The sequence below is a fragment of the Salmo trutta genome, chromosome 17, assembly GCF_901001165.1.
Source record: "Salmo trutta chromosome 17, fSalTru1.1, whole genome shotgun sequence".
Taxonomy (NCBI): Eukaryota; Metazoa; Chordata; class Actinopteri; order Salmoniformes; family Salmonidae; genus Salmo; species Salmo trutta.
Window position 1 is genome coordinate 10,682,486 of NC_042973.1, and position 24,081 is coordinate 10,706,566.

At 47.8% G+C, this 24,081-nt stretch overlaps 1 protein-coding gene across 1 annotated transcript in view; it reads right to left on the reverse strand.

The window, feature by feature from the left end:
- Positions 1–24,081, reverse strand: part of glis1b (GLIS family zinc finger 1b) — a 155,960-nt gene that overhangs the window by 69,691 nt on the left and 62,188 nt on the right. Inside the window, exons 3-4 of the mRNA XM_029695605.1 lie at positions 20,845–21,073; positions 17,265–18,690 (exon numbers count right to left, since the gene is read on the reverse strand). Of these exons, the coding sequence (XP_029551465.1) occupies positions 17,265–18,690; positions 20,845–21,073 (1,655 nt within the window). The remainder of the gene's footprint in view (positions 1–17,264; positions 18,691–20,844; positions 21,074–24,081) is intronic.

Below are 24,081 nucleotides of genomic sequence, written 5' to 3' on the forward strand. Positions count from 1 at the left end.
GCTAGGCCAGGTAGAGGATGTTTCTCTGGGCTCAGAGGCCTGTGTGATGTATGTCCCACAGACAATCAGCCTCCTGCTACATCAATACCTCAACAACAGCCACCCCACCTGGGCCTACTGAGAGATTTACCCTTATCTACACACCATTCACACACTGTCCCATAACCTCCCAACAGGCCCAGTTACACACTGTCCCATACACTCCCAACAGGCCTGTTAACACACTGTCCCATACACTCCCAACAGGCCCAGTTACACACTGTCCCATACACTCCCAACAGGCCTGTTAACACACTGTCCCATACACTCCCAACAGGCCCAGTTAAAACACTGTCCCATACACTCCCAACAGGCCCAGTTAACACACTGTCCCATACACTCCCAATAGGCCTGTTAACACACTGTCCCATACACTCCCAACAGGCCTGTTAACACACTGTCCCATACACTCCCAACAGGCCCAGTTACACACTGTCCCATACACTCCCAACAGGCCCAGTTACACACTGTCCCATACACTCCCAACAGGCCCAGTTAAAACACTGTCCCATACACTCCCAACAGGCCTGTTAACACACTGTCCCATACACTCCCAACAGGCCCAGTTAAAACACTGTCCCATAACCTCCCAACAGGCCCAGTTACACACTGTCTCATACACTCCCAACAGGCCCAGTTAAAACACTGTCCCATACACTCCCAACAGGCCCAGTTACACACTGTCCCATACACTCCCAACAGGCCCAGTTAAAACACTGTCCCATACACTCCCAACAGGCCTGTTAACACACTGTCCCATACACTCCCAACAGGCCCAGTTAAAACACTGTCCCATACACTCCCAACAGGCCCAGTTACACACTGTCTCATACACTCCCAACAGGCCCAGTTAAAACACTGTCCCATACACTCCCAACAGGCCCAGTTAAAACACTGTCCCATACACTCCCAACAGGCCCAGTTAAAACACTGTCCCATACACTCCCAACAGGCCCAGTTACACACTGTCCCATACACTCCCAACAGGCCTGTTAACACACTGTCCCATACACTCCCAACAGGCCCAGTTAAAACACTGTCCCATACACTCCCAACAGGCCCAGTTACACACTGTCTCATACACTCCCAACAGGCCCAGTTACACACTGTCCCATACACTCCCAACAGGCCCAGTTACACACTGTCCCATACACTCCCAACAGGCCCAGTTACACACTGTCCCATACACTCCCAACAGGCCTGTTAACACACTGTCCCATAACTTCCCAACAGGCCCAGTTACACACTGTCCCATACACTCCCAACAGGCCCAGTTACACACTGTCCCATACACTCCCAACAGGCCCAGTTACACACTGTCCCATAACCTCCCAACAGGCCCAGTTACACACTGTCCCATACACTCCCAACAGGCCTGTTAACACACTGTCCCATACACTCCCAACAGGCCCAGTTAACACACTGTCCCATACACTCCCAACAGGCCCAGTTACACACTGTCCCATACACTCCCAACAGGCCCAGTTAATACACTGTCCCATACACTCCCAACAGGCCCAGTTAATACACTGTCCCATACACTCCCAACAGGCCCAGTTACACACTGTCCCATACACTCCCAACAGGCCCAGTTAATACACTGTCCCATACACTCCCAACAGGCCCAGTTAACACACTGTCCCATACACTCCCAACAGGCCCAGTTAAAACACTGTCCCATACACTCCCAACAGGCCCAGTTAAAACACTGTTCCATACACTTCCCACAGGCCCGTTTACACACTGCGGTTTCCAGGGAAGGTTTGCTAAATGGCAGCTTGGTAGTCGGTACTAAACGACGCTAATGTTGCGTGGGTGCTACTACCCTTGAGAAAGCAGAGGTATATTTTTATTTTCTTGGTAAGCTGCTTCGAAATGTTTCCATAATTAGCTTGTCTGTCCATATGATTTAAATGGTTAAGAAGCAATGCACTATGTTTCATACGGCCCTTGACACTGCAGCATTAGAGAGCCCAAAGTGCAGTGTTTGGAAGCATTAGAGACCATGGTTCCATCCAACATGACACTCTATTTTTCGATATAGTGCACTACTTTTGACCAGGGCCCAATGGGTAGTGCACAAAGTAGTGTACTATAAAGGCACTTGGGTGCCATTTGGGACAGGTCCCATATCTGAGTGGATTTGGTCCAATGAGGCCCATTACCTCATGCTAGACCAGTGTTCTACAATAGGCCTGGTCAGGCCCCCCATCCATCCGTCCTTCAGAGAGCTGGGGAACGTGCCAGGACGATACACCCTGAACACGGAACCAGCTCCATCCATGTCTTAGTAAACTGATCTGGCCCACTGGCGAGGTAAAACTGATTAAGCATTTGGATGGGACACAATTATGACACAGCTGTTGCATTATGTTAGAGTTACAGCCTGTCAACTTTCTCCCCGGACGACCAGGTTTCCGAGACAAAACCGGGATTAAATGTTAAGGATATTACTACCACATAATATTGCATTCCAGACAAATGTAATTAGAGTGTATTGCATGTAGTGGATTGTCCATACTTTGATACCTGGTTACACAGTCTGAGAAAGGGTACAGTAGCTGTTCCAGTCTGAGACAGTGTAGCTGTTCCAGTCTGAGACAGGGTAGCTGTGCCAGTCTGAGACAGGGAAACGAGACAGGGTAGCTGTTCCAATCTGAGTCAGGGTAACTGTTCCAGTCTGAGACAGGGTAGATCTTCCAGTCTGAGACAGGGTAGCTGTTCCAGTCTGAGACAGGGTAGCTGTTCCAGTCTGAAACAGGGTAGCTGTGCCAGTCTGAGACAGGGAAACGAGACAGGGTAGCTGTTCCAATCTGAGACAGGGTAGCTGTTCCAATCTGAGTCAGGGTAGCTGTTCCAGTCTGAGACAGGGTTACTGTTCCAGTCTGAGACAGGGTAGCTGTTCCAGTCTGAGACAGGGTAGCTGTGCCAGTCTGAGACAGGGAAACGAGACAGGGTAGATGTTCCAATCTGAGACAGGGTAGCTGTTCCAATCTGAGTCAGGGTAGCTGTTCCAGTCTGAGACAGGGTTACTGTTCCAGTCTGAGACAGGGTAGCTGTTCCAGTCTGAGACAGGGTAGCTGTGCCAGTCTGAGACAGGGAAACGAGACAGGGTAGATGTTCCAATCTGAGACAGGGTAGCTGTTCCAATCTGAGACAGGGTAGCTGTTCCAGTGTGCGATAGGGTAGCTGTTCCAGTCTGAGACAGGGTAGCTGTTCCAGTGTGAGACAGGGTAGCTGTTCCAGTCTGAGACAGGGTAGATGTTCCAATCTGAGACAGGGTAACGAGACAGGGTAGCTGTTCCAATCTGAGACAGGGTAGCTGTTCCAGTCTGAGACAGGGTAACGAGACAGGGTAGCTGTTCCAGTCTGAGACAAGGTAGCTGTTCCAGTCTGAGACAGGGTAGCTGTTCCAATCTGAGACAGGGTAGCTGTTCCAGGCTGAGACAGGGTAGCTGTTCCAATCTGAGACAGTGTAGCTGTTCCAGTCTGAGACAGGGTAACTGTTCCAGTCTGAGACAGGTTAGGTGTTCCAATCTGAGACAGGGTAGCTGTTCCAGTCTGAGACAGGGTAGCCATTCCAATCTGAGACAGGGTAGATTTTCCAGTCTGAGACAGGGTAACTGTTCCAGTCTGAGACAGTGTAGCTGTTCCAGTTTGAGACAGGTTAGCTGTTCCAGTCTGAGACAAGGTAACTGTTCCAGTCTGAGACAGTGTAGCTGTTCCAGTCTGAGACAGGTTAGCTGTTCCAGTCTGAGACAGGTTAGCTGTTCCAGTCTGAGACAGGGTAGCTGTTCCAGTCTGAGACAGGGTAGCTGTTCCAGTCTGAGACAGGGTAACTGTTCCAGTCTGAGACAGTGTAGCTGTTCCAGTCTGAGACAGGGTAGCTGTTCCAGTCTGAGACAGGGTAACTGTTCCAGTCTGAGACAGGGTAGCTGTTCCAGTCTGAGACAGGGTAGCTGTGCCAGTCTGAGACAGGGAAACGAGACAGGGTAGATGTTCCAATCTGAGACAGGGTAGCTGTTCCAGTCTGAGACAGGGTAGCTGTGCCAGTCTGAGACAGGGAAATGAGACAGGGTAGCTGTTCCAATCCTAGTCAGGGTAACTGTTCCAGTCTGAGACAGGGTAGCTGTTCCAGTCTGAGACAGGGTAGCCGTTCCAGTCTGAGACAGGGTAGCTGTTCCAGTCTGAGACAGGGTAGCTGTTCCAGTCTGAAACAGGGTAGCTGTGCCAGTCTGAGACAGGGAAACGAGACAGGGTAGCTGTTTCAATCTGAGACAGGGTAGCTGTTCCAATCTGAGTCAGGGTAGCTGTTCCAGTCTGACACAGGGTAACTGTTCCAGTCTGAGACAGGGTAGCTGTTCCAGTCTGAGACAGGGTAGCTGTGCCAGTCTGAGACAGGGAAACGAGACAGGGTAGATGTTCCAATCTGAGACAGGGTAGCTGTTCCAATCTGAGACAGGGTAGCTGTTCCAGTGTGAGATAGGGTAGCTGTTCCAGTCTGAGACAGGGTAGCTGTTCCAGTGTGAGACAGGGTAGCTGTTCCAGTCTGAGACAGGGTAGATGTTCCAATCTGAGACAGGGTAACGAGACAGGGTAGCTGTTCCAATCTCAGACAGGGTAGCTGTTCCAGTCTGAGACAGGGTAACGAGACAGGGTAGCTGTTCCAGTCTGAGACAAGGTATCTGTTCCAGTCTGAGACAGGGTAGCTGTTCCAATCTGAGACAGTGTAGCTGTTCCAGTCTGAGACAGGGTAACTGTTCCAGTCTGAGACAGTGTAGCTGTTCCAATCTGAGACAGTGTAGCTGTTCCAGTCTGAGACAGGGTAACTGTTCCAGTCTGAGACAGGGTAGGTGTTCCAGTCTGAGACAGTGTAGCTGTTCCAGTCTGAGACAGTGTAGCTGTTCCAGTCTGAGACAGTGTAGCTGTTCCAGTCTGAGACAGGGTAACTGTTCCAGTCTGAGACAGGGTAACTGTTCCAGTCTGAGACAGTGTAGCTGTTCCAGTCTGAGACAGTGTACCTGTTCCAGTCTGAGACAGGGTAACAAGACAGGGTAGCTGTTCCAATTTGAGACAGGGTAGCTGTTCCAGTCTGAGACAGGGTAACGAGACAGGGTAGCTGTTCCAATCTGAGACAGGGTAGCTGTTCCAGTCTGAGACAGGGTAGCTGTTCCAGTCTGAGACAGGGTAACGAGACAGGGTAGCTGTTCCAGTCTGAGACAGGGTAGCTGTTCCAATCTGAGACAGGGTAGTTGTTCCAGTGTGAGACAGGGTAGCTGTTCCAGTCTGAGACAGGGTAACGAGACAGGGTAGATGTTCCAATCTGAGACAGGGTAGCTGTTCCAGTGTGAGACAGGGTAGCTGTTCCAGTGTGAGACAGGGTAGCTGTTCCAGTGTGAGACAGGGTAACTGTTCCAGTCTGAGACAGGGTAGCTGTTCCAGTCTGAGACAGGGTAGCTGTTCCAGTCTGAGACAGGGTAGCTGTTCCAATCTGAGAAAGGGTAGCTGTTCCAGTCTGAGACAGGGTAGCTGTTCCAATCTGAGACAGTGTACCTGTTCCAGTCTGAGACAGGGTAACTGTTCCAGTCTGAGACAGGGTAGGTGTTCCAGTCTGAGACAGTGTAGCTATTCCAGTCTGAGATAGTGTAGCTGTTCCAGTCTGAGACAGTGTAGCTGTTCCAATTTGAGACCGTGTAGCTGTTCCAGTCTGAGACAGGGTAACTGTTCCAGTCTGAGACAGGGTAACGAGACAGGGTAGCTGTTCCAATCTGAGACTGTGTAGCTGTTCCAGTCTGATACAGTGTAGCTGTTCCAGTCTGAGACAGGGTAGCTGTTCCAGTCTGAGACAGTGTAGCTGTTCCAGTCTGAGACAGGGTAGCTGTTCCAGCGTGAGACAGGGTAACTGTTCCAGTCTGAGACAGGGTAACTGTTCCAGTCTGAGACAGGGTAACGAGACAGGGTAGCTGTTCCAATCTGAGACTGTGTAGCTGTTCCAGTCTGAGACAGTGTAGCTGTTCCAGTCTGAGACAGGGCAGCTGTTCCAGTCTGAGACAGTGTAGCTGTTCCAGTCTGAGACAGGGTAATGAGACAGGGTAGCTGTTCCAATCTGAGACAGGGTAGCTGTTCAAATCTGAGACAGTGTAGCTGTTCCAGTCTGAGACAGGGTAACGAGACAGGGTAGCTGTTCCAGTCCGAGACAGGGTAGCTGTTCCAGTGTGAGACAGGGTAGCTGTGCCAGTCTGAGACAGGGAAACGAGACAGGGTAGCTGTTCCAATCTAAGACAGGGTAGCTGTTCCAATCTGAGTCAGGGTAACTGTTCCAGTCTGAGACAGGTTAACGAGACAGGGTAGCTGTTCCAATCTGAGACAGGGTAGCTGTTCCAGTGTGAGACAGGGTAGCTGTTCCAGTCTGAGACAGGGTAGATGTTCCAATCTGAGACAGGGTAACGAGACAGGGTAGCTGTTCCAATCTGATACAGGGTAGCTGTTCCAGTCTGAGACAGGGTAACGAGACAGGGTAGCTGTTCCAGTCTGAGACAGGGTAGCTGTTCCAGTCTGAGACAGGGTAGCTGTTCCAGTCTGAGACAGGGTAACGGGACAGGGTAGCTGTTCCAGTCTGAGACAGGGTAGCTGTTCCAATCTGAGACAGGGTAGTTGTTCCAGTGTGAGACAGGGTAGCTGTTCCAGTCTCAGACAGGGTAACGAGACAGGGTAGCTGTTCCAATCTGAGACAGGGTAGCTGTTCCAGTGTTGACAGGGTAGCTGTTCCAGTGTGAGACAGGGTAGCTGTTCCAGTGTGAGACAGGGTAACTGTTCCAGTCTGAGACAGGGTAGCTGTTCCAGTCTGAGACAGGGTAGCTGTTCCAGTCTGAGACAGGGTAGCTGTTCCAATCTGAGACAGGGTAGCTGTTCCAGTCTAAAACAGGGTAGCTGTTCCAATCTGAGACAGTGTAGCTGTTCCAGTCTGAGACAGGGTAACTGTTCCAGTCTGAGACAGGGTAGGTGTTCCAGTCTGAGACAGTGTAGCTGTTCCAGTCTGAGACAGTGTAGCTGTTCCAGTCTGAGACAGGGTAACTGTTCCAGTCTGAGACAGGTTAACTGTTCCAGTCTGAGACAGTGTAGCTGTTCCAGTCTGAGACAGGGTAACGAGACAGGGTAGATGTTCCAATTTGAGACAGTGTAGCTGTTCCAGTCTGAGACAGGGTAACTGTTCCAGTCTGAGACAGGGTAACGAGACAGGGTAGCTGTTCCAATCTGAGACTGTGTAGCTGTTCCAGTCTGAGACAGTGTAGCTGTTCCAGTCTGAGACAGTGTAGCTGTTCCAATCTGAGACAGGGTAATGAGACAGGGTAGCTGTTCCAATCTGAGACAGGGTAGCTGTTCAAATCTGAGACAGTGTAGCTGTTCCAGTCTGAGACAGGGTAACGAGACAGGGTAGCTGTTCCAGTCTGAGACAGGGTAGCTGTTCCAGTGTGAGACAGGGTAGCTGTTCCAGTCTGAGACAGGGTAGCTGTTCCAGTCTGAGACAGGGTAGCTGTTCCAGTCTGAGACAGGGTAGCTGTTCCAGTCTGAGACAGGGTAACTGTTCCAGTCTGAGACAGGGTAGCTGTTCCAGTGTGAGACAGGGTAGCTGTTCCAATCTGAGACAGGGTAGCTGTTCCAGTCTGAGACAGGGTAGCTGTGCCACTCTGAGACAGGGTAATAGTTCCAGTCTGAGACAGGGTAGCTGTTCCAGTCTGAGACAGGGTAGCTGTTCCAATCTGAGACAGTGTAGCTGTTCCACTCTGAGACAGGGTAACGAGACAGGGTAGCTGTTCCAGTCTGAGACAGGGTAGCTGTTCCAATCTGAGACAGGGTAACTGTTCCAGTCTGAGACAGGGTAACGAGACAGGGTAGCTGTTCCAATCTGAGACAGTGTAGCTGTTCCAGTCTGAGACAGTGTAGCTGTTCCAGTCTGAGACAGGGTGGCTGTTCCAGTCTGAGACAGGGTAGCTGTTCCAGTCTGAGACAGGGTAGCTGTTCCAGTCTGAGACAGATTAGCTGTTCCAGTCTGAGTCAGGTTAGCTGTTCCAGTCTGAGTCAGGGTAACTGTTCCAGTCTGAGACAGTGTAGCTCTTCCAATCTGAGACAGTGTAGCTGTTCCAGTCTGAGACGGTGTAGCTGTTCCAGTCTGAGACAGGTTAGCTTTTCCAGTCTGAGACAGGGTAACTGTTCCAGTCTGAGACAGGGTAACTGTTCCAGTCTGAGACAGTGTAGCTGTTCCAGTCTGAGACAGGTTAGCTTTTCCAGTCTGAGACAGGGTAACTGTTCCAGTGTGAGACAGGGTAGCTGTTCCAGTCTGAGACAGGGTAGCTGTTCCAGTCTGAGACAGGGTAGCTGTTCCAGTCTGAGACAGGGTAGCTGTTCCAGTCTGAGACAGGGTAACTGTTCCAGTCTGAGACAGGGTAGCTGTTCCAGTGTGAGACAGGGTAGCTGTTCCAATCTGAGACAGGGTAGCTGTTCCAGTCTGAGACAGGGTAGCTGTGCCACTCTGAGACAGGGTAATAGTTCCAGTCTGAGACAGGGTAGCTGTTCCAGTCTGAGACAGGGTAGCTGTTCCAATCTGAGACAGTGTAGCTGTTCCAGTCTGAGACAGGGTAACGAGACAGGGTAGCTGTTCCAGTCTGAGACAGGGTAGCTGTTCCAATCTGAGACAGGGTAACTGTTCCAGTCTGAGACAGGGTAACGAGACAGGGTAGCTGTTCCAATCTGAGACAGTGTAGCTGTTCCAGTCTGAGACAGTGTAGCTGTTCCAGTCTGAGACGGTGTAGCTGTTCCAGTCTGAGACAGGTTAGCTTTTCCAGTCTGAGACAGGGTAACTGTTCCAGTCTGAGACAGGGTAACTGTTCCAGTCTGAGACAGTGTAGCTGTTCCAGTCTGAGACAGGTTAGCTTTTCCAGTCTGAGACAGGGTAACTGTTCCAGTGTGAGACAGGGTAGCTGTTCCAGTCTGAGACAGGGTAGCTGTTCCAGTCTGAGACAGGGTAGCTGTTCCAGTCTGAGACAGGGTAGCTGTTCCAGTCTGAGACAGGGTAACTGTTCCAGTCTGAGACAGGGTAGCTTTTCCAGTGTGAGACAGGGTAGCTGTTCCAATCTGAGACAGGGTAGCTGTTCCAGTCTGAGACAGGGTAGCTGTGCCACTCTGAGACAGGGTAATAGTTCCAGTCTGAGACAGGGTAGCTGTTCCAGTCTGAGACAGGGTAGCTGTTCCAATCTGAGACAGTGTAGCTGTTCCAGTCTGAGACAGGGTAACGAGACAGGGTAGCTGTTCCAGTCTGAGACAGGGTAGCTGTTCCAATCTGAGACAGGGTAACTGTTCCAGTCTGAGACAGGGTAACGAGACAGGGTAGCTGTTCCAATCTGAGACAGTGTAGCTGTTCCAGTCTGAGACAGTGTAGCTGTTCCAGTCTGAGACAGGGTAGCTGTTCCAGTCTGAGACAGGGTAGCTGTTCCAGTCTGAGACAGATTAGCTGTTCCAGTCTGAGTCAGGTTAGCTGTTCCAGTCTGAGTCAGGGTAACTGTTCCAGTCTGAGACAGTGTAGCTCTTCCAATCTGAGACAGTGTAGCTGTTCCAGTCTGAGATGGTGTAGCTGTTCCAGTCTGAGACAGGTTAGCTTTTCCAGTCTGAGACAGGGTAACTGTTCCAGTCTGAGACAGGGTAACTGTTCCAGTCTGAGACAGTGTAGCTGTTCCAGTCTGAGACAGGGTAACGAGACAGGGTAGCTGTTCCAATCTGAGACAGTGTAACTGTTCCAATCTGAGTCAGGGTAACTGTTCCAGTCTGAGACAGTGTAACTGTTCCAGTCTGAGACAGTGTAGCTGTTCCAGTCTGAGACAGGGTAACGAGACAGGGTAGCTGTTTCAATCTGAGTCAGGGTAACTGTTCCAGTCTGAGACAGTGTAGCTGTTCCAGTCTGAGACAGGGTAACTGTTCCAGTCTGAGACAGGGTAGCTGTTCCAGTCTGAGACAGGGTAACTGTTCCAGTCTGAGTCAGGGTAACTGTTCCAGTCTGAGTCAGGGTAACTGTTCCAGTCTAAGACAGGGTAGCTGTTCCAGTCTGAGACAGGGTAGCTATTCCAGTCTGAGACAGGGTAGCTGTTCCAGTCTGATACAGTGTAGCTGTTCCAGTCTGAGACAGGGTAACTGTTCCAGTCTGATACAGGGTAGCTGTTCCAGTCTGAGACAGGATAACTGTTCCAGTCTGAGACAGTGTAACTGTTCCAGTGTGAGACAGGGTAACTGTGCCAGTGTGAGACAGGGCCTTATATTGTTCCCATTGTGCTGGTAATGATAGTTAGTAAACATCACAATGGCATCAATTAGTATTTACAGCATATCCAAATTCTACATGACTGTAGAGAGAGAGAGAGAGAGAGAGAGAGAGAGAGAGAGAGAGAGAAAGAGAGATAGAGAGAGAGAGAGAGAGAGAGAGAGAGAGAGAGAGATGACTGGATTGCATTACTGTTAAGAGATTGACTGGAAACCTTTTATGGCCTGAAAAGAACTTGGCCAGGCCAAGTCGACAAGGAAAACAAGCAAGATCTATCTATGTCCATGCCAAAACATCACTCAGACCATTTCTGCCAGCAGCATCATCACACTAATATATGTATCGCATCATCAGCCTCATCTCTCTCTCTCCCCTATTGCCTCTGAGTGTACAAGTTGAACTGTACAGAGCTTTCCCTCACCTTCTCCTCTAGTGTGGCGTGTTGGTCTCAGACCTACAGACCTGGCTGCCTGGGTTAAAGGACTGAATCATACGTCTTCATTGCAGGTAGCTGCTACCGGGCCAGAGTCCAGGCCTCTGAAAGATTGTGCCGGCTGAGCAGTCCAGACAGGTCATAGTGTCAGCAGCTCGTACTGGTACAAACACATTAATATCAACGTCAGTCGCCGCCTGCGTCCTGCGTCCAGACAGCTCCGGTTTCAGTACAGCATTCAGGGGAAAAGTCGGGTCATGTGCAGAACCTCAGTTTTAATTAGCTAATGGCACTCGCCGTTTCATCTCCTGCATCGGAGCTGATCCATTTACCCGGAGAAAACACAACGCCATCTTGGCAACGGACGCCGCTGTATGTCTCACCGTCTGCTTCTGGGGGATTTGGCCACTCTTCCAAAAACCTGTCAAATAAATCTAAATATATATATATATATGTTTGCTGGTTTCACACCCATGAAAAAAATAGAAATTCCATGATCTATGCTTTTTTCCAGCAGGACGCTGGCTGGCTGCAGTCAGTTTTCTTTCAGCCTGTGGTGGTGCATGTGTTTAGAGAGTGGCTTCATTAGCAGGTGAGGTGGCGGCTGGGGTGTGTTTTATCATTATGCCGTGGGTGGCTCAGTGCAACTCAGAGTTCTCAATCATTCTCAAGAATAAAACCAAAACTTTATTCCATTGTGGAGAGAGGGTAGAATACCAAATGTGTTCTTAAAGTAAAATGGGGTAACACTATTTTACAGTTTAAAGAAAATACCAGGTATTTACTTGAAAGTACATGGTAAAATGGTCATTACATTTGCACTAATTTCTTTTCAGGCGGCACTGATGGCCATATCCAATATCTTTCAATATATTATGAGTGAAATTAACCATATCTTCTATTTTATCCTGGAAATATATCAAATTAAGAGGCACATGTCCCCTCAGGTTCAGCTGGCATTACAGCTCTTGGCCCGGTTGTATAAAACATCAAGTTCATTTCCCAATTATCTTCAACCTTAAAGTTTCCTTAACTTTAAGTCAGTTGCACAAAACCTTTTAAGCTGAATTTCCTCCTTAAATGAAGGGGAAAAAGTTAAGGGTGCCCATGTGGTCTCTTAAGTACTCCACTCAGTATGGATATCAATGTAAACAACATTTGTGGAGGTGAATGTTGCTGTCCTCTGCCCTGGAAAACATCCATCAGCTAGCTAGCTACTTAGCTAAACAATGTAAGGTGCATAATCCATGGCTACAAAGCTGCTGGCTAGCTAGTTACCTACTCTGTAAGTTCGCTTAACCTAATAGAAAGTAATATAAACAATTGAGAAAAAAAGTAACTAAAAGAAACGTGTTTTATTATCTAATGAATCAATTTGTTTCTCAACTTCAATGTACAAGTTCTATTTTGCAATCTCCCAAAATAAATGTGATCTCTTTGATGAGATGTTCAGTCAGTGAATCAGGTCATCTCCATAGTAACCAGAGACTTTTTCTGCCATATGAACTACTAATCCTACTAATCCTTAAATTATGCCCTTACCTAAGGAAATGTTTGAAGGGCTCTATGCAACACCGTTAAACAATTCCCTTAAGTAAGGGGAAAGTATTCCTTAAGGTAAACCCTTAATGGAAATACTTAAGATGTTTTATGGTTTTAACAGGCACTCAAAAGCCTCCACACGACTGAAAACCAATGATGAAAGAAACACACAGGGTTTAAGATTAAAGAGTATACAACCCCAATGGATTCTACTATCTAAAAGCTAACATGACTCAACTTCTCACGTCACTGAAAAACGTGAGGGCTCACATGCAAATCCTTTAACAGGTCTTCTCAACATTCCCATTGTTCATTATTGGGCAATACCTACAAGGGACAGGATTTCAAAACAATTTCATACAATGTATCCATTCAGGTAATCTGAAGAGACTTGAAGAGAGTGTCTCTCAATTTCTATATTATATAGGGATTCCACGGTTTAGATTAATATTTATCTGAACTTCAGGGTACGGAGTGGAGCGATCTGTCCCAGAGACATCAAATCCACAGGACAGTCTCGATATAACCCACTAAGATATCAAAGCCTGTGACTATGTCAGGGCTCCGGTCGCTGGATATGTTTTTAATATTTATGCAGACAAGAGAAAAAATGTCATAAACTAAAACAACACTCTGAATTAGGCATGAAACACAACAGGATATTGCAGAGAGATTATGCAGTTTCTTTTTCACCCATGCCTGCCCGACGACCATACCACAGCCCTGGGGCCTGCAGTAATTGGAGGGGGGAAACTTAAAATTACCTCTAAAAGTTTAGAGAGCTTTACAAGTGCTCTGAACTCGATGGTTACAGATGGAGCTGCAATTTTATGTGGGCCAGCGTTAAACATAGCCAGGTACGGACAGTGACAAGCGAGAGGTCGGAGTACAACTTTGTGTTGTGATAATTACTTTTTCCAGCCAAGACACCGCATGAAACAAACGCAGTACAACTGGAGGTACAGGAGGAGGCTGGAGGAAGCTGGATGAGTCTGGAGGACCTGGAAGAGGCTGGAGGAGGCTAGTGAAGGCTGGAGGAAGCTGGAGGATTCTGGAAGAGGCTGGAGGAGGCTGGAGGCGCTGGAGGATGCTGGAGGCGCTGGAGGACGCTGGAGGAGGCAGGAGGCGGTGGAGGAGGCTGGAGGAGACTGGAGGAGGTAGGAGGAGGATGGAAGAATCTGGAGGTGCTGGAGGACCTGAAAGAGGCTGGAGGAGACTGGAGGACGCTGGAAGAATCTGGAGGCGCTGGAGGACCTGGAAGAGGCTGGAGGAGACTGGAGGAGGCTGGAGGCGGTGGAGGAGGCTGGAGGAGGCTGGAGGCGGTGGAGGAGGCTGGAGGAGACTGGAGGAGGCTGGAGGACACTGGAGGAGACTGGAGGAGGCTAGTGGACGCTGGAGGAAGCTGAAGGAGGCTGGAGGCAGAGGGGAGTGTTATGCTTGGATTTGAGCACAGCTCCAAGTTGTGAGCACCCACTGGAATCTGCCGCTGGAAAAACAATACGGGGATTAGCTGGGTTTTCTGGAGAGTTTGGTCCTAAATGGAAACGTCTCATCTGTTTCCTCTGTGTGAATAGCTGGAATTCCTAAATGCCTTTGTCTATTGCCTGAGTGTATCAAACACAACAGGCATCATTCAAACGTTCCTGACTACAGTGGGCACAGACGCATAACAACTAAATAAGGACTTTAGAGGGATTGGGTTGAGACACTACGACATATACACACACACATGTTGTACATGTAAAAGCACACACACTACATATGTATAGCCCACATTTGTGACATATTATGGCAGCGAACTATTTCCATAGTCTTGCACATGTATAACCACACCCATTTGCAAACACAAACTTATCGCCTCAGAGACAGAGACACTTTCTTCCACTTTCTCTAAGACTTTCTGTAGACCTCTAAACCTAAATACATTTCTCATTAGAAGTGTTTATGCAAACCTGAATACATTTCACATTTCTGTTTATGTTTAGTTTGAGAACTGAGTGTTACAATCCAACATGGATGGAATCAATACTGCCTATTGTAGGGGTTAACAGGAATTCACGTACGTATGACTAGGCTGCGTGTGTGTGTGTGTGTGTGTGTGTGTGTGTGTGTGTGTGTGTGTGTGTGTGTGTGTGTGTGTGTGTGTGTGTGTGTGTGTGTGTGTGTGTGTGTGCCTGCGTGTGTGTGTGTGTGTGCCTGCGTGTGTGTGTGTGTGTGTGTGTGTGTGTGTGTGTGTGTGTGTGTGTGTGTGTGTGTGTGTGTGTGTTTGTGTGTGTGCCTGCGTGTGTGTGTTTGAGGCCTTTCTGAGGTCTGAGTGATTGGGAGGCTGGGTTGTGTAGCGTGGGCGCACACACACACACACACACACACACACACATACACAGCCTCCCATCCTGAGACAGTCCAGCGGCTCCACTACACTGAGCCGAATTGTTAGCATCTGGTAAGCAACTCCCTAGACACACACCTACACACACACACACATACATTAATACAGTACCTTCAGAAAGTATTCTTACCCCTTGACTTATTCCACATGTTGTTGTATTACAGCCTGAATATAAAATGGATAAAATGTATTTATTTTCTCAACTATCTACACACAATACTCCATAATGAACAAAGTGAAAACATATTTGAAGAAATGTTTGCAAATTTATTGAAAATGAAACACAGAAATATCTAATTTACATAAGTATTCACACCCCTGAGTCAATGCATGTTAGAATCACCTTTGGCAGCGATTACAGCTGTGAGTCTTCCTGGGTAAATCTCTAAAGAGTTTAGCATACCTGGATTATTATTTTAGGCTTGCCATAACAAAGGGCTTTTCATTTTATTAATTTGTATAAAATTCTAAAAACATAATTCCACTTTGACATTATGGGGTATTGTGTGTAGGCCAATGACACAAAATCTCAATTAAATCCATTTTAAATTCTGGCTATAACACAAAACAAATTGGGAAAAGTAAAGGGCTGTGAATACTTTCTGAAGGCTCTGTACACATGAATACAGTACAAACACACATACAGACACACATAAACATACAGTCCGCCTGTTTCCCTTCCTGTTCTACGTGTCACCAAACTGACATAAGTGCCAGAGTTTGAGACACACCCAGTGTACAGCAGCAAGAGCAGTCCAAATAAAATGTATACGCCAAAAAAAAGAAAAAAGTGTAGGACAAAAAACACAGTGAATTATTCCCATAACTTCCTAGAATTCCCAGAATTCACTTGAAAAATCACTGTGATGTTACATACAGTACAGAGCTGAGAGAAGATTCACATCCGGAACATATTTTCAGCTACAACACCTACACACTTACTAATTAATGTATGATGTGTCTGAGGAACTTAGAAGGCTCACTATAAATTCACTACTCTATGAATTAATGTAAACATACCCATTAAATGTAGCTAACAATGTAATGCAGTGGTAAGTGTTAATTGACTAACTGATTTACACTAAACTGAATTTAATTTAACACTTAATTTTATCACTCACCATTTTTCACACTTTCACAGCCAGTAAATTAAACCAAATAATTTAAAAACAAATATCGCCTGAATTTCATAAAAATAAAGATACAACAGGTATTTTTGTGGTATTAGGCTATGAGCATATTGCACAATAATAATTATGTTTTTGGACGGTTTACTTAAAATGAGGGAGAACATTTCTGGGTTGTGAAACTCTGAATTGAGCAAGATGAGAGATTTTAGCAGACATTCCTCTGCTCCATAGCCTCTTCTTCCACTAGACTACTACATATTTCCCTGTGTTTGGTCTGGATAAAACATCCATTCACTTAATACTTGTGGGACATCTAAAAATGCCAACCTCCCATTTAAAGGGATTAAGTGTATGCATTGTTTGGTTATGTTAACCAGATGTGTTGTTTTTTCATGATCTGAATCCCTTCTTAAAAAACATTGAGCTAGTGAAAATAAACATGACTTCGCCCCCTACACAGATTGTGGACTAATTGTGTATTTGGACTAAAATGTTCTTCAGGTTGGAGGGCTTTTTCCATTTGCTAAGAGATGCCAGGGAGTGACAGTTTGACATTGATTAGTGTGTTGACTTGTGGAGATGGAGAGTTTTACCTGTAAAGAATACAACCACACAGCTATTTATCCAGTGACGAGCTATACAGCTCCCATTATAACAACGCTTTTTTTCAATGGAAAACCTGTTTTTGAAACATTCTGCTAAAAAAAATACTGTTACTACAAATGTATCCATTTTCAATAAAAAAAAACATTTCTTATTTTACAATGAAAATAATCTGGAATGAAAAAGAAACAGTCTTGCTCTTGGAAACAATGCATCCTGAATGTACAAACAACAGTCTCTAAAGGTATTAAAATTGTCTTTAAAGCAACCCATCTAACATCTATCACTAACTGTACTGGCCCAGCAACTGTGTTCTAAACCAACAAATGTGACATTTTAGGTTGGCCACAAACCAATTTCTATGAAGTACCAAATAAGATCTAAGTTAGGGACTATTGTGACATCAATGCCATCCAGAAAAGACTCCACCTTCATGTTTTAAACATGTACACAGCAGCTCCTAAATGTATGTTTAAATAAAACCTCTCTTGGCCTGCTCTGTGGAAACTAGAAATGGCCTATGGATGGATACTGTCTTGGTTGCACCAGCTGGGTTCAATTTCATACAGTAAATATACTGTGGTCACTGAAATGGAACCTATAATGGACCATAAAAATGGCTTTGATTGGCTCTATTCAGAAGAGTGGGCTGTGAACAACATTCACCACTGACACCAGCTTGGTTCTGGGCTCAGCTGGTGGGGAATTACTAGAATGGAATGGGTACACTCAATATGGCCGCTGGCCCAGACATGATAGAACTTTGACTTGAATGGTGATTCTAGTGATTATATACCTATGGTGGGGAGAGGGACTCACCATACACTTGTTAGGCTTCTCTCCCGAGTGGACTCTCATGTGGATGAGGAGTTTGTAGCGGGCGTTGAAGGGCTTGTAGCGGCGGATGCAGCTGGCCCAGAAGCAGGTGAAGTCCTCCCCTTTGCGCTGGTCAATGTGCACCTTCTCGATGTGCCTCACCAGCTCCTCCTGCTGCTCATACGTCGCGCTGCAGTCAATCCAGCGGCACACCTGCTTGTCGCTGAGCGGCTCACCGTCCTCACCCTCAGCAGAGCCCGAGGTCTTGGGTCCTGGAAGGATGGAGGAAGATGCTGATACAGTCTGGTTCTGGTTCTGGAGGTGCAGCAGGCCCCCCGGGCTGGGGCCCCCGTACTGGTGCAGGGGGTAGGGCGGGGGCATGGAGGGCAGTGGGGGGGCTGGGTGGTGGGGGTGAGGGCGGAAGTGGCTGGCCGCAGCACGGCCAGTCAGGTGGTGGTGATGGTGGTAGTGGTGCTGAAAGAGCTCCTCCTCGCTGGGGGAGAAGTCGTCCAGGGGCTCCTGTTTCAGAGCTCCACAGCCGGCCCTCTGACAGCCCCCCTCCAGCAGAGACACGTCCCCAAGCAGCCCTCCTGTCATCAGGGTCCCGCTCATCAGCAGCCCAAGCCCCTCGGAGCCTCCTCCTGCTCCACCTCTACCCCCAGGCCCCGGCTGCATGGAGCCAGGCCCCTCACACAGGCCCTGGGTCTGCTGCTCCGGCTCCAGAGATGACACAGAGGAGGAGGAGGACGATGAGGAGAGGGACAGCAGGCAGGCGGCAGGTGAGGGCAGCTGACAGCTCTCTCGCAAGGGGGTCTGCTGGGGGCTGCTGCACTGCTGGGGGGGCAGGGGCTTGCGGGGGGCAGCCCGGAAGGAGAAGCCGCCGCTGGGCTGGGGTGAGGGGTTCGTCCGGAGCCCGTTGACACAGGCCACCACGGACATCTGGGAGGAGCAGAGGATGGTGGTGATATCGATCCCCTCAGTGGCAGTGACGACGGCGTTCGCTAAGGCATTAGCGTTGCTGCTGGCAGTGGCGGACTGGGAGGCCAGCGACAGGCAGCGCCTCTTCAGGCTGCTATTGGTGAGCAGCCGCGCTGAATGACGGGAGCCACCCTGGGACAAAGACAGCGGGGAGGAGTCATCTTCATTATTAAACGGGTACGCCACATCCACCGACAGAGCACTGCCTAAGTTACCGCCGCTGCTTCCACCACTGAGAGGACCCTCCATCTCCTCCCGCCGGACCCCAATGCCTCCCGTGCCACTCTGGAAGCCACCCTGGGTGGTGGTGGGGACCCCCAGTCCCAGGGAGATCTTGTAGCCCATGGAAGCCTCCTGTTTGATGGGGTAGGGGAGAGGAAATGCCCTGGCTACGTTGGAGGTGCCGCAGCCTGGGCCGGGCGAGGCCAGGGATCTCTGGAAGGTAGAGGACCTGTAGAGGGGAAAAACACAAGGCAGGGAATCTGAGCAGAGCGAGGCTTTTAGGACAACACCGGAGAGTATGTGAGCACTATTAGCCACCCGCTGTTGATAGATAAAGGCCACGGCTGTCTGGGTCCTGCCAAGTCATCCTTCCCACAGGCTGCAGCTTTCAGACCCCGTACAACAACAAGGCTGTGAGATTTAGACCTGGCCTAGAGGGATCGCTACCTCTCTTTCTGCTACCTCACTCTCTGTTACCTATCATTCTCTTTCTCTCTCTCTCCCTCCCTCTCTCTCTCTCCCTTTCTCTCTCTGTTTACAAAAAGAACATCTCCCCCCAGAGAGCCCAGATAGGACTGAAAGTCTTAGTCAGAGAGCCTAACAACCACATCTCACAGACAGTGAACTTTTCAGACTAGCAGCCTAACAACCACATCTCACAGACAGTGAACTTTTCAGACTAGCAGCCTAACAACCACATCTCACAGACAGTGAACTTTCACAGAGAAATTGGAATCAGTGGATCGATGCTACACAGTTAGTGAATTTTGGTGTCCCTTTCAAAGCAGGGCAGCATCCACCAGAAACAGATGATCTGGGAGTGATTTCATGAATAAATGAAAGGGGACCTTGAGCCCTGTGAGTAGTTATGAATGGGCATTTATGGCTAAGAATAGGAGAGCGGTAGATAGAGAAGACAGAGGGATAGGCCATAGATGGGGCTTCTGTGTAACAAGTCTGACAGGCTTTGATGACACAAAGGGGTTAAACCTAACCCTACATGTTGGGATAAATAGGAGTCACCTGGTTAGTTGGCATAATGGCGGCCTGTGAAGGGTCAGCGTTGACAATACTGTGTATTATGGTGAGAATCTTGCCCCAGGTGAATGGTGAGCCAGGTCGTATTTCTCCATGTGTCGCTGTGATCTCCTACATAATCATTCCTGTCAGTTCATTCATTATAGATTTTGTGCAAAGCTCTTGAGTGATGTGAGAAGGCCCCTCTTTCTCTATCCTGTCTCCATGAAGGAATCGTCTTTGTCCTCCGTCTCTCTCTCTCTCTCTCTATATATATATCTCTTCTTTCTCTCTCTCTCTCTTCTTCTTTCTCTATATCTCTTCTTTCTTTCTCTCTCTCTCTCTCTCTCTCTCTCTCTTCTTCTTTCTCTATATCTCTTCTTTCTTTCTTTCTCTCTCTCTCTTCTTCTTTCTCTATATCTCTTCTTTCTCTCTCTCTCTCTCTCTCTCTCTCTTCTTCTTTCTCTATATCTCTTCTTTCTTTCTCTCTCTCTCTTCTTCTTTCTCTATATCTCTTCTTTCTTTCTCTCTCTCTTCTTCTTTCTCTATATCTCTTCTTTCTTTCTCTCTCTCTCTCTCTCTCTCTCTCGACGCACACTGGGAGAAAATGCTGACGCTAGCTGCCTGGCTGGATAGTCTGATTTTGCCAGAGTCAGTAAAGAGTGAGAGAGAGAGTCCCCCCCTTTCTTTCATGAGTGCTATTTCCTGTTTGGCTGTACCGATGGCATTCCGTGACAATGTGAGAGAATTGAATGTCTGTCCAGAAGCACTTTATGGTCCGCATCCCAAAAGTTCCCTATATTGTGCACACTACTTTGGACCAGATCTCAATGGGCCCTGGTCAAAAGTAGTGCACTGCATAGGCAATAGGATGCCATTTGGGACACAATCGGTGTATGTGACTGTAGTCATAGAGGACAGAGAGTTGAAGGGGATGAGCCCATAACTGCAATGAGACTACACAGAGGTCAGAGAGAGTGATGGCAATCTGTTTCTGAGCTGAGAGTGTCAAGTAGAGTCAAGAGACAATCCCTGTCGCTCCTCTATGACAGAATGTCACATACAATAACACAATCATTTTTAATCATTTCATTTGACGGATAAATTATGCCGATTATTGTAGTCATGACCTGTGTAGGGCTATCATCATCAACTTCATCATTCAGAATGATAATATCCTCTAGCAGGAGTAGGAATAAACGTAGCAGTGCAGGTGTTTTCATAGGATTAGTGGTAATATTTCAGATGTCATGTCAAATAAATAATCTGATCAATTGACGTGCTTAATCTGTTTCAGTCCCACCGTTCTCTGACTCTGTTCTAGTCTACTAGAGTGTCAGAACCTGAGGTTCAGTGTTGTTCTCACCTGGCGTCGGCATGCTGCTGCTGGCGGTCCTGCAGATGGAGGGTGTGTGTGGGTGTGGGCCGGTCACAGTGGACACTGTCGTAGTGACCCCCTGGACCTGGCTGGCACCCCGGTGGCACGGCCACACTCTTCCCACTCTGTCCACAGCGCATCAGTGTGCCCTCACTGCCCCGCAGATCTGACCCACTCTCCTTCTCTGGGCAGTAGGCACCGCTGCAACCACCGTTGACTGGAAAACACAACCGAGATAAGATAACAATTTATTAATATCATACTAATAATATATGCCATTTAGCCAAAGCTTTTGTCCAAAGCGACTAAGAGTCATACATGCATACATTTTCTTATGGGTGGCCCCAGCGGGAATCAAACCCACGATCCTGGCGGTGTTAATCCCAAGAGGAGAAATGTGTTTGCACAAGAAAATACATACACCAATAAATACACAATTATGATGACAATCGCAACACTGTAACCCTCAGAGTCACTAAAATAAACCAGTATTTCTTCATCTCCAAAGGGGACATTTCTGGAAGTTGGCTCAGTTAGCCTGTTTCGCTAATCTAACGACAGCGCAGACAGATTAATAACTGCCATAAAGTGCAACAGATTTCCTCTGAGACGCTTCCATCAGTGACATGTTGAAATTGCATTAGATTACAATGAATCTCTGGAGGTAAAATGGCTGGCTGTGAGTTTGTGGATCCGTTGATATGTGTAGGGATTGTGTGCTCTTTGGTGAACTTTCAAAGGTGATGACAGCAGTAATGATGCCAAAAGATTGCCTTGTGTAAATCCATGTTGAACTGTATAACACAATAACACTTCATAGTGTGGATGTCATACATCCTGAATGGCTCAGTTTGGGATTTTGGGTTCAATTCCCGCTGGAGCCACCCATATGTAAAATGTATGCATGACAAAGTCGCTTTGGATAAAAGACTATGGTAATGGAATGTGTTAGTACTGTATGGGAAAGCTAAACACAATCTAACAATTAGCAAATTATTTGCATTGATGAATGTTCCAAATGCTTGTGCTTGACTATTTGCTATTGAAGAAGCACTCAGTTAGCCTACAGCTGGGCACACATGTACATCATTTGTATTTAATGAGGGGGAATACGTTTGATTTACACATACTACACAAGGATTTTGTATTCATATTCCGAGAGATATTTTGCTGCACCACTAGCATAAACAAGCTATATTTAGCAGGAATATATATATATATTTTGCTTTGAGTTGGTCTAACAAAGTCATTCCATAAAACATATGAAAATATGAATAGAAATCTGAAATGCGACACATTTGTGAGCGAAGGGGGGGTTGTGTATGGGGAAATATTTGCAGAAGGAAAGACGATACCCCCGATACTCATTCGTGTGTAGGCGGCCACATGTCCCTGCTCCAACCTCCCTAACTCAATTTCTCAAATTCAATTTGCTCATAATGATGTTATTGACAATGTTATCCCCATGACATATTATTGATAAAGGCAGCCAAACACTTCCTGATATAAGAGAATAAAAGGAAGAAGGGATGGAGGTGAAGGGAAAGAGGAAGGAGGGGAGGATAGAGACAGAGGAAGAGAAAACAGAAAGACGTAAGAATGAAGACAGCAGTAAAGCGACTGTCAGATGTCATTTTCTATAGTAGAGTAGGTCAGGGTGTGACAGGGGGTGTTTCGGTTGATTTTCTACGTTTTCTATTTCTATGTTTAAGTTCTAGTCTTTCTATTTCTATGTTGATGTTTTTGGGGTTGATCTCCAATTGGAGGCAGCTGGTCCTCGTTACCTCTAATTGGAGATCATATTTAAGTAGGGTTTTTTTCCACCTGTGTTTGTGGGCAGTTATTTTCTGTTTAGTCTCTGTACCTGACAGAACTATGATCTGATCGTTTTCCGTTTGTTATTTTGTCTTTAGTATTTTTGAGTTAATAAATATCATAATGAGCACTCAACACGCTGCGCTTTGGTCCCTTCTCTACGACAGTCGTTACAGAACTGCCCACCACAACTGGATCAAGCAGCGTGCTCGGGAGGAGATGGATACCTGGTCTCTGGAGGAGAGGCTAGAGAGGGTAAACTGGACTTGGGGCCAAGAAATAGACAGATATAGAAGCCTGCCAGGAATGCACGAGAGGCTACAGAAACCCAAAGACATTTCTTTTGGGGGGGGGGGGCACATGGAGCAGTCGGCGGAGCCAAGGAGCAAACCAGAGCCAATCCGGGAGAAGAGGGAAAATTTGGAGAAGGGAGAAATGGGAGAGTTATTGAGTTGGTGGCGGACGCACAAGTTTTTCCCAAAGGAACGTGTCGTCAGTTTGGTGCCACCTGAGTCAGCTCCCCGTACTCGTCCTGAGAAGTGTGTGGAAGTTCCGGAACAAGTGATACCGGCTATACACACCAGGTCTCCAGTACGTCTCAACAGCCCGGTACGTCCTGTGCCTCCTCTCCGCACTCGCCCTGAGGTGCGTGTCATCAGCCCGGTGCCACCTGTACCGGTCCCACGCATCAGACCTCCGGTGCGCCTCCACAGCCCAGTACGTCCTGTGCCTGCTCCTCGCACTCTCCCTCCAGTGCGCTTCCACAGCCCAGTACGTCCTGTGCCTCCTGCCCGCACTCGACCTGAGGTGTGTGTTACCAGTCTGGCGCTACCTATGCCAGTCCCACGCATCAGACCTCCAGTGCTCATATGCAGCCTAGAGTCTTCAGCGACGGACTGCAGCCCAGAACCTCCGGCGGCGGCCTGCAGCCCAGAACCTCCGGCGATGATCTACAGTTTGGTTCATCCGACGACGATCCACGGTCCGGTGGTACAGAAGCAGAGGGATCTGCGGACGGAGCGGGGGTTACGCCCCGAATCGGAGCCACCTCCGCTGCTGGAGGATCTGCTGGATGGTAAGGTTCTGGGTACTGCACTAGAACCGCCATAGACAATTGTCACCCTCCCTACCCTCCCTTTTTGTTTTGTGGTTTATTTTGTTGTTTTTTTAGTTGCATTCGGAGTCTGCACCTTTTGGGGGGGGGGGGGGGGGGGGTACTGTCACGCCCTGACCCCTGTAAGATGTCATTTTCTATAGTAGAGTAGGTCAGGGTTCTTGGTTTTCTATGTTTTCTATTTCTATGTTTAAGTTCTAGTTTTTCTATGTTGTTTTTTGGGGGGTTGATCTCTGGTCCAGCTGGTCCTCATCTTTAGTGTTTTTGAGTTGATAAATATCATAATGAGCACTCAC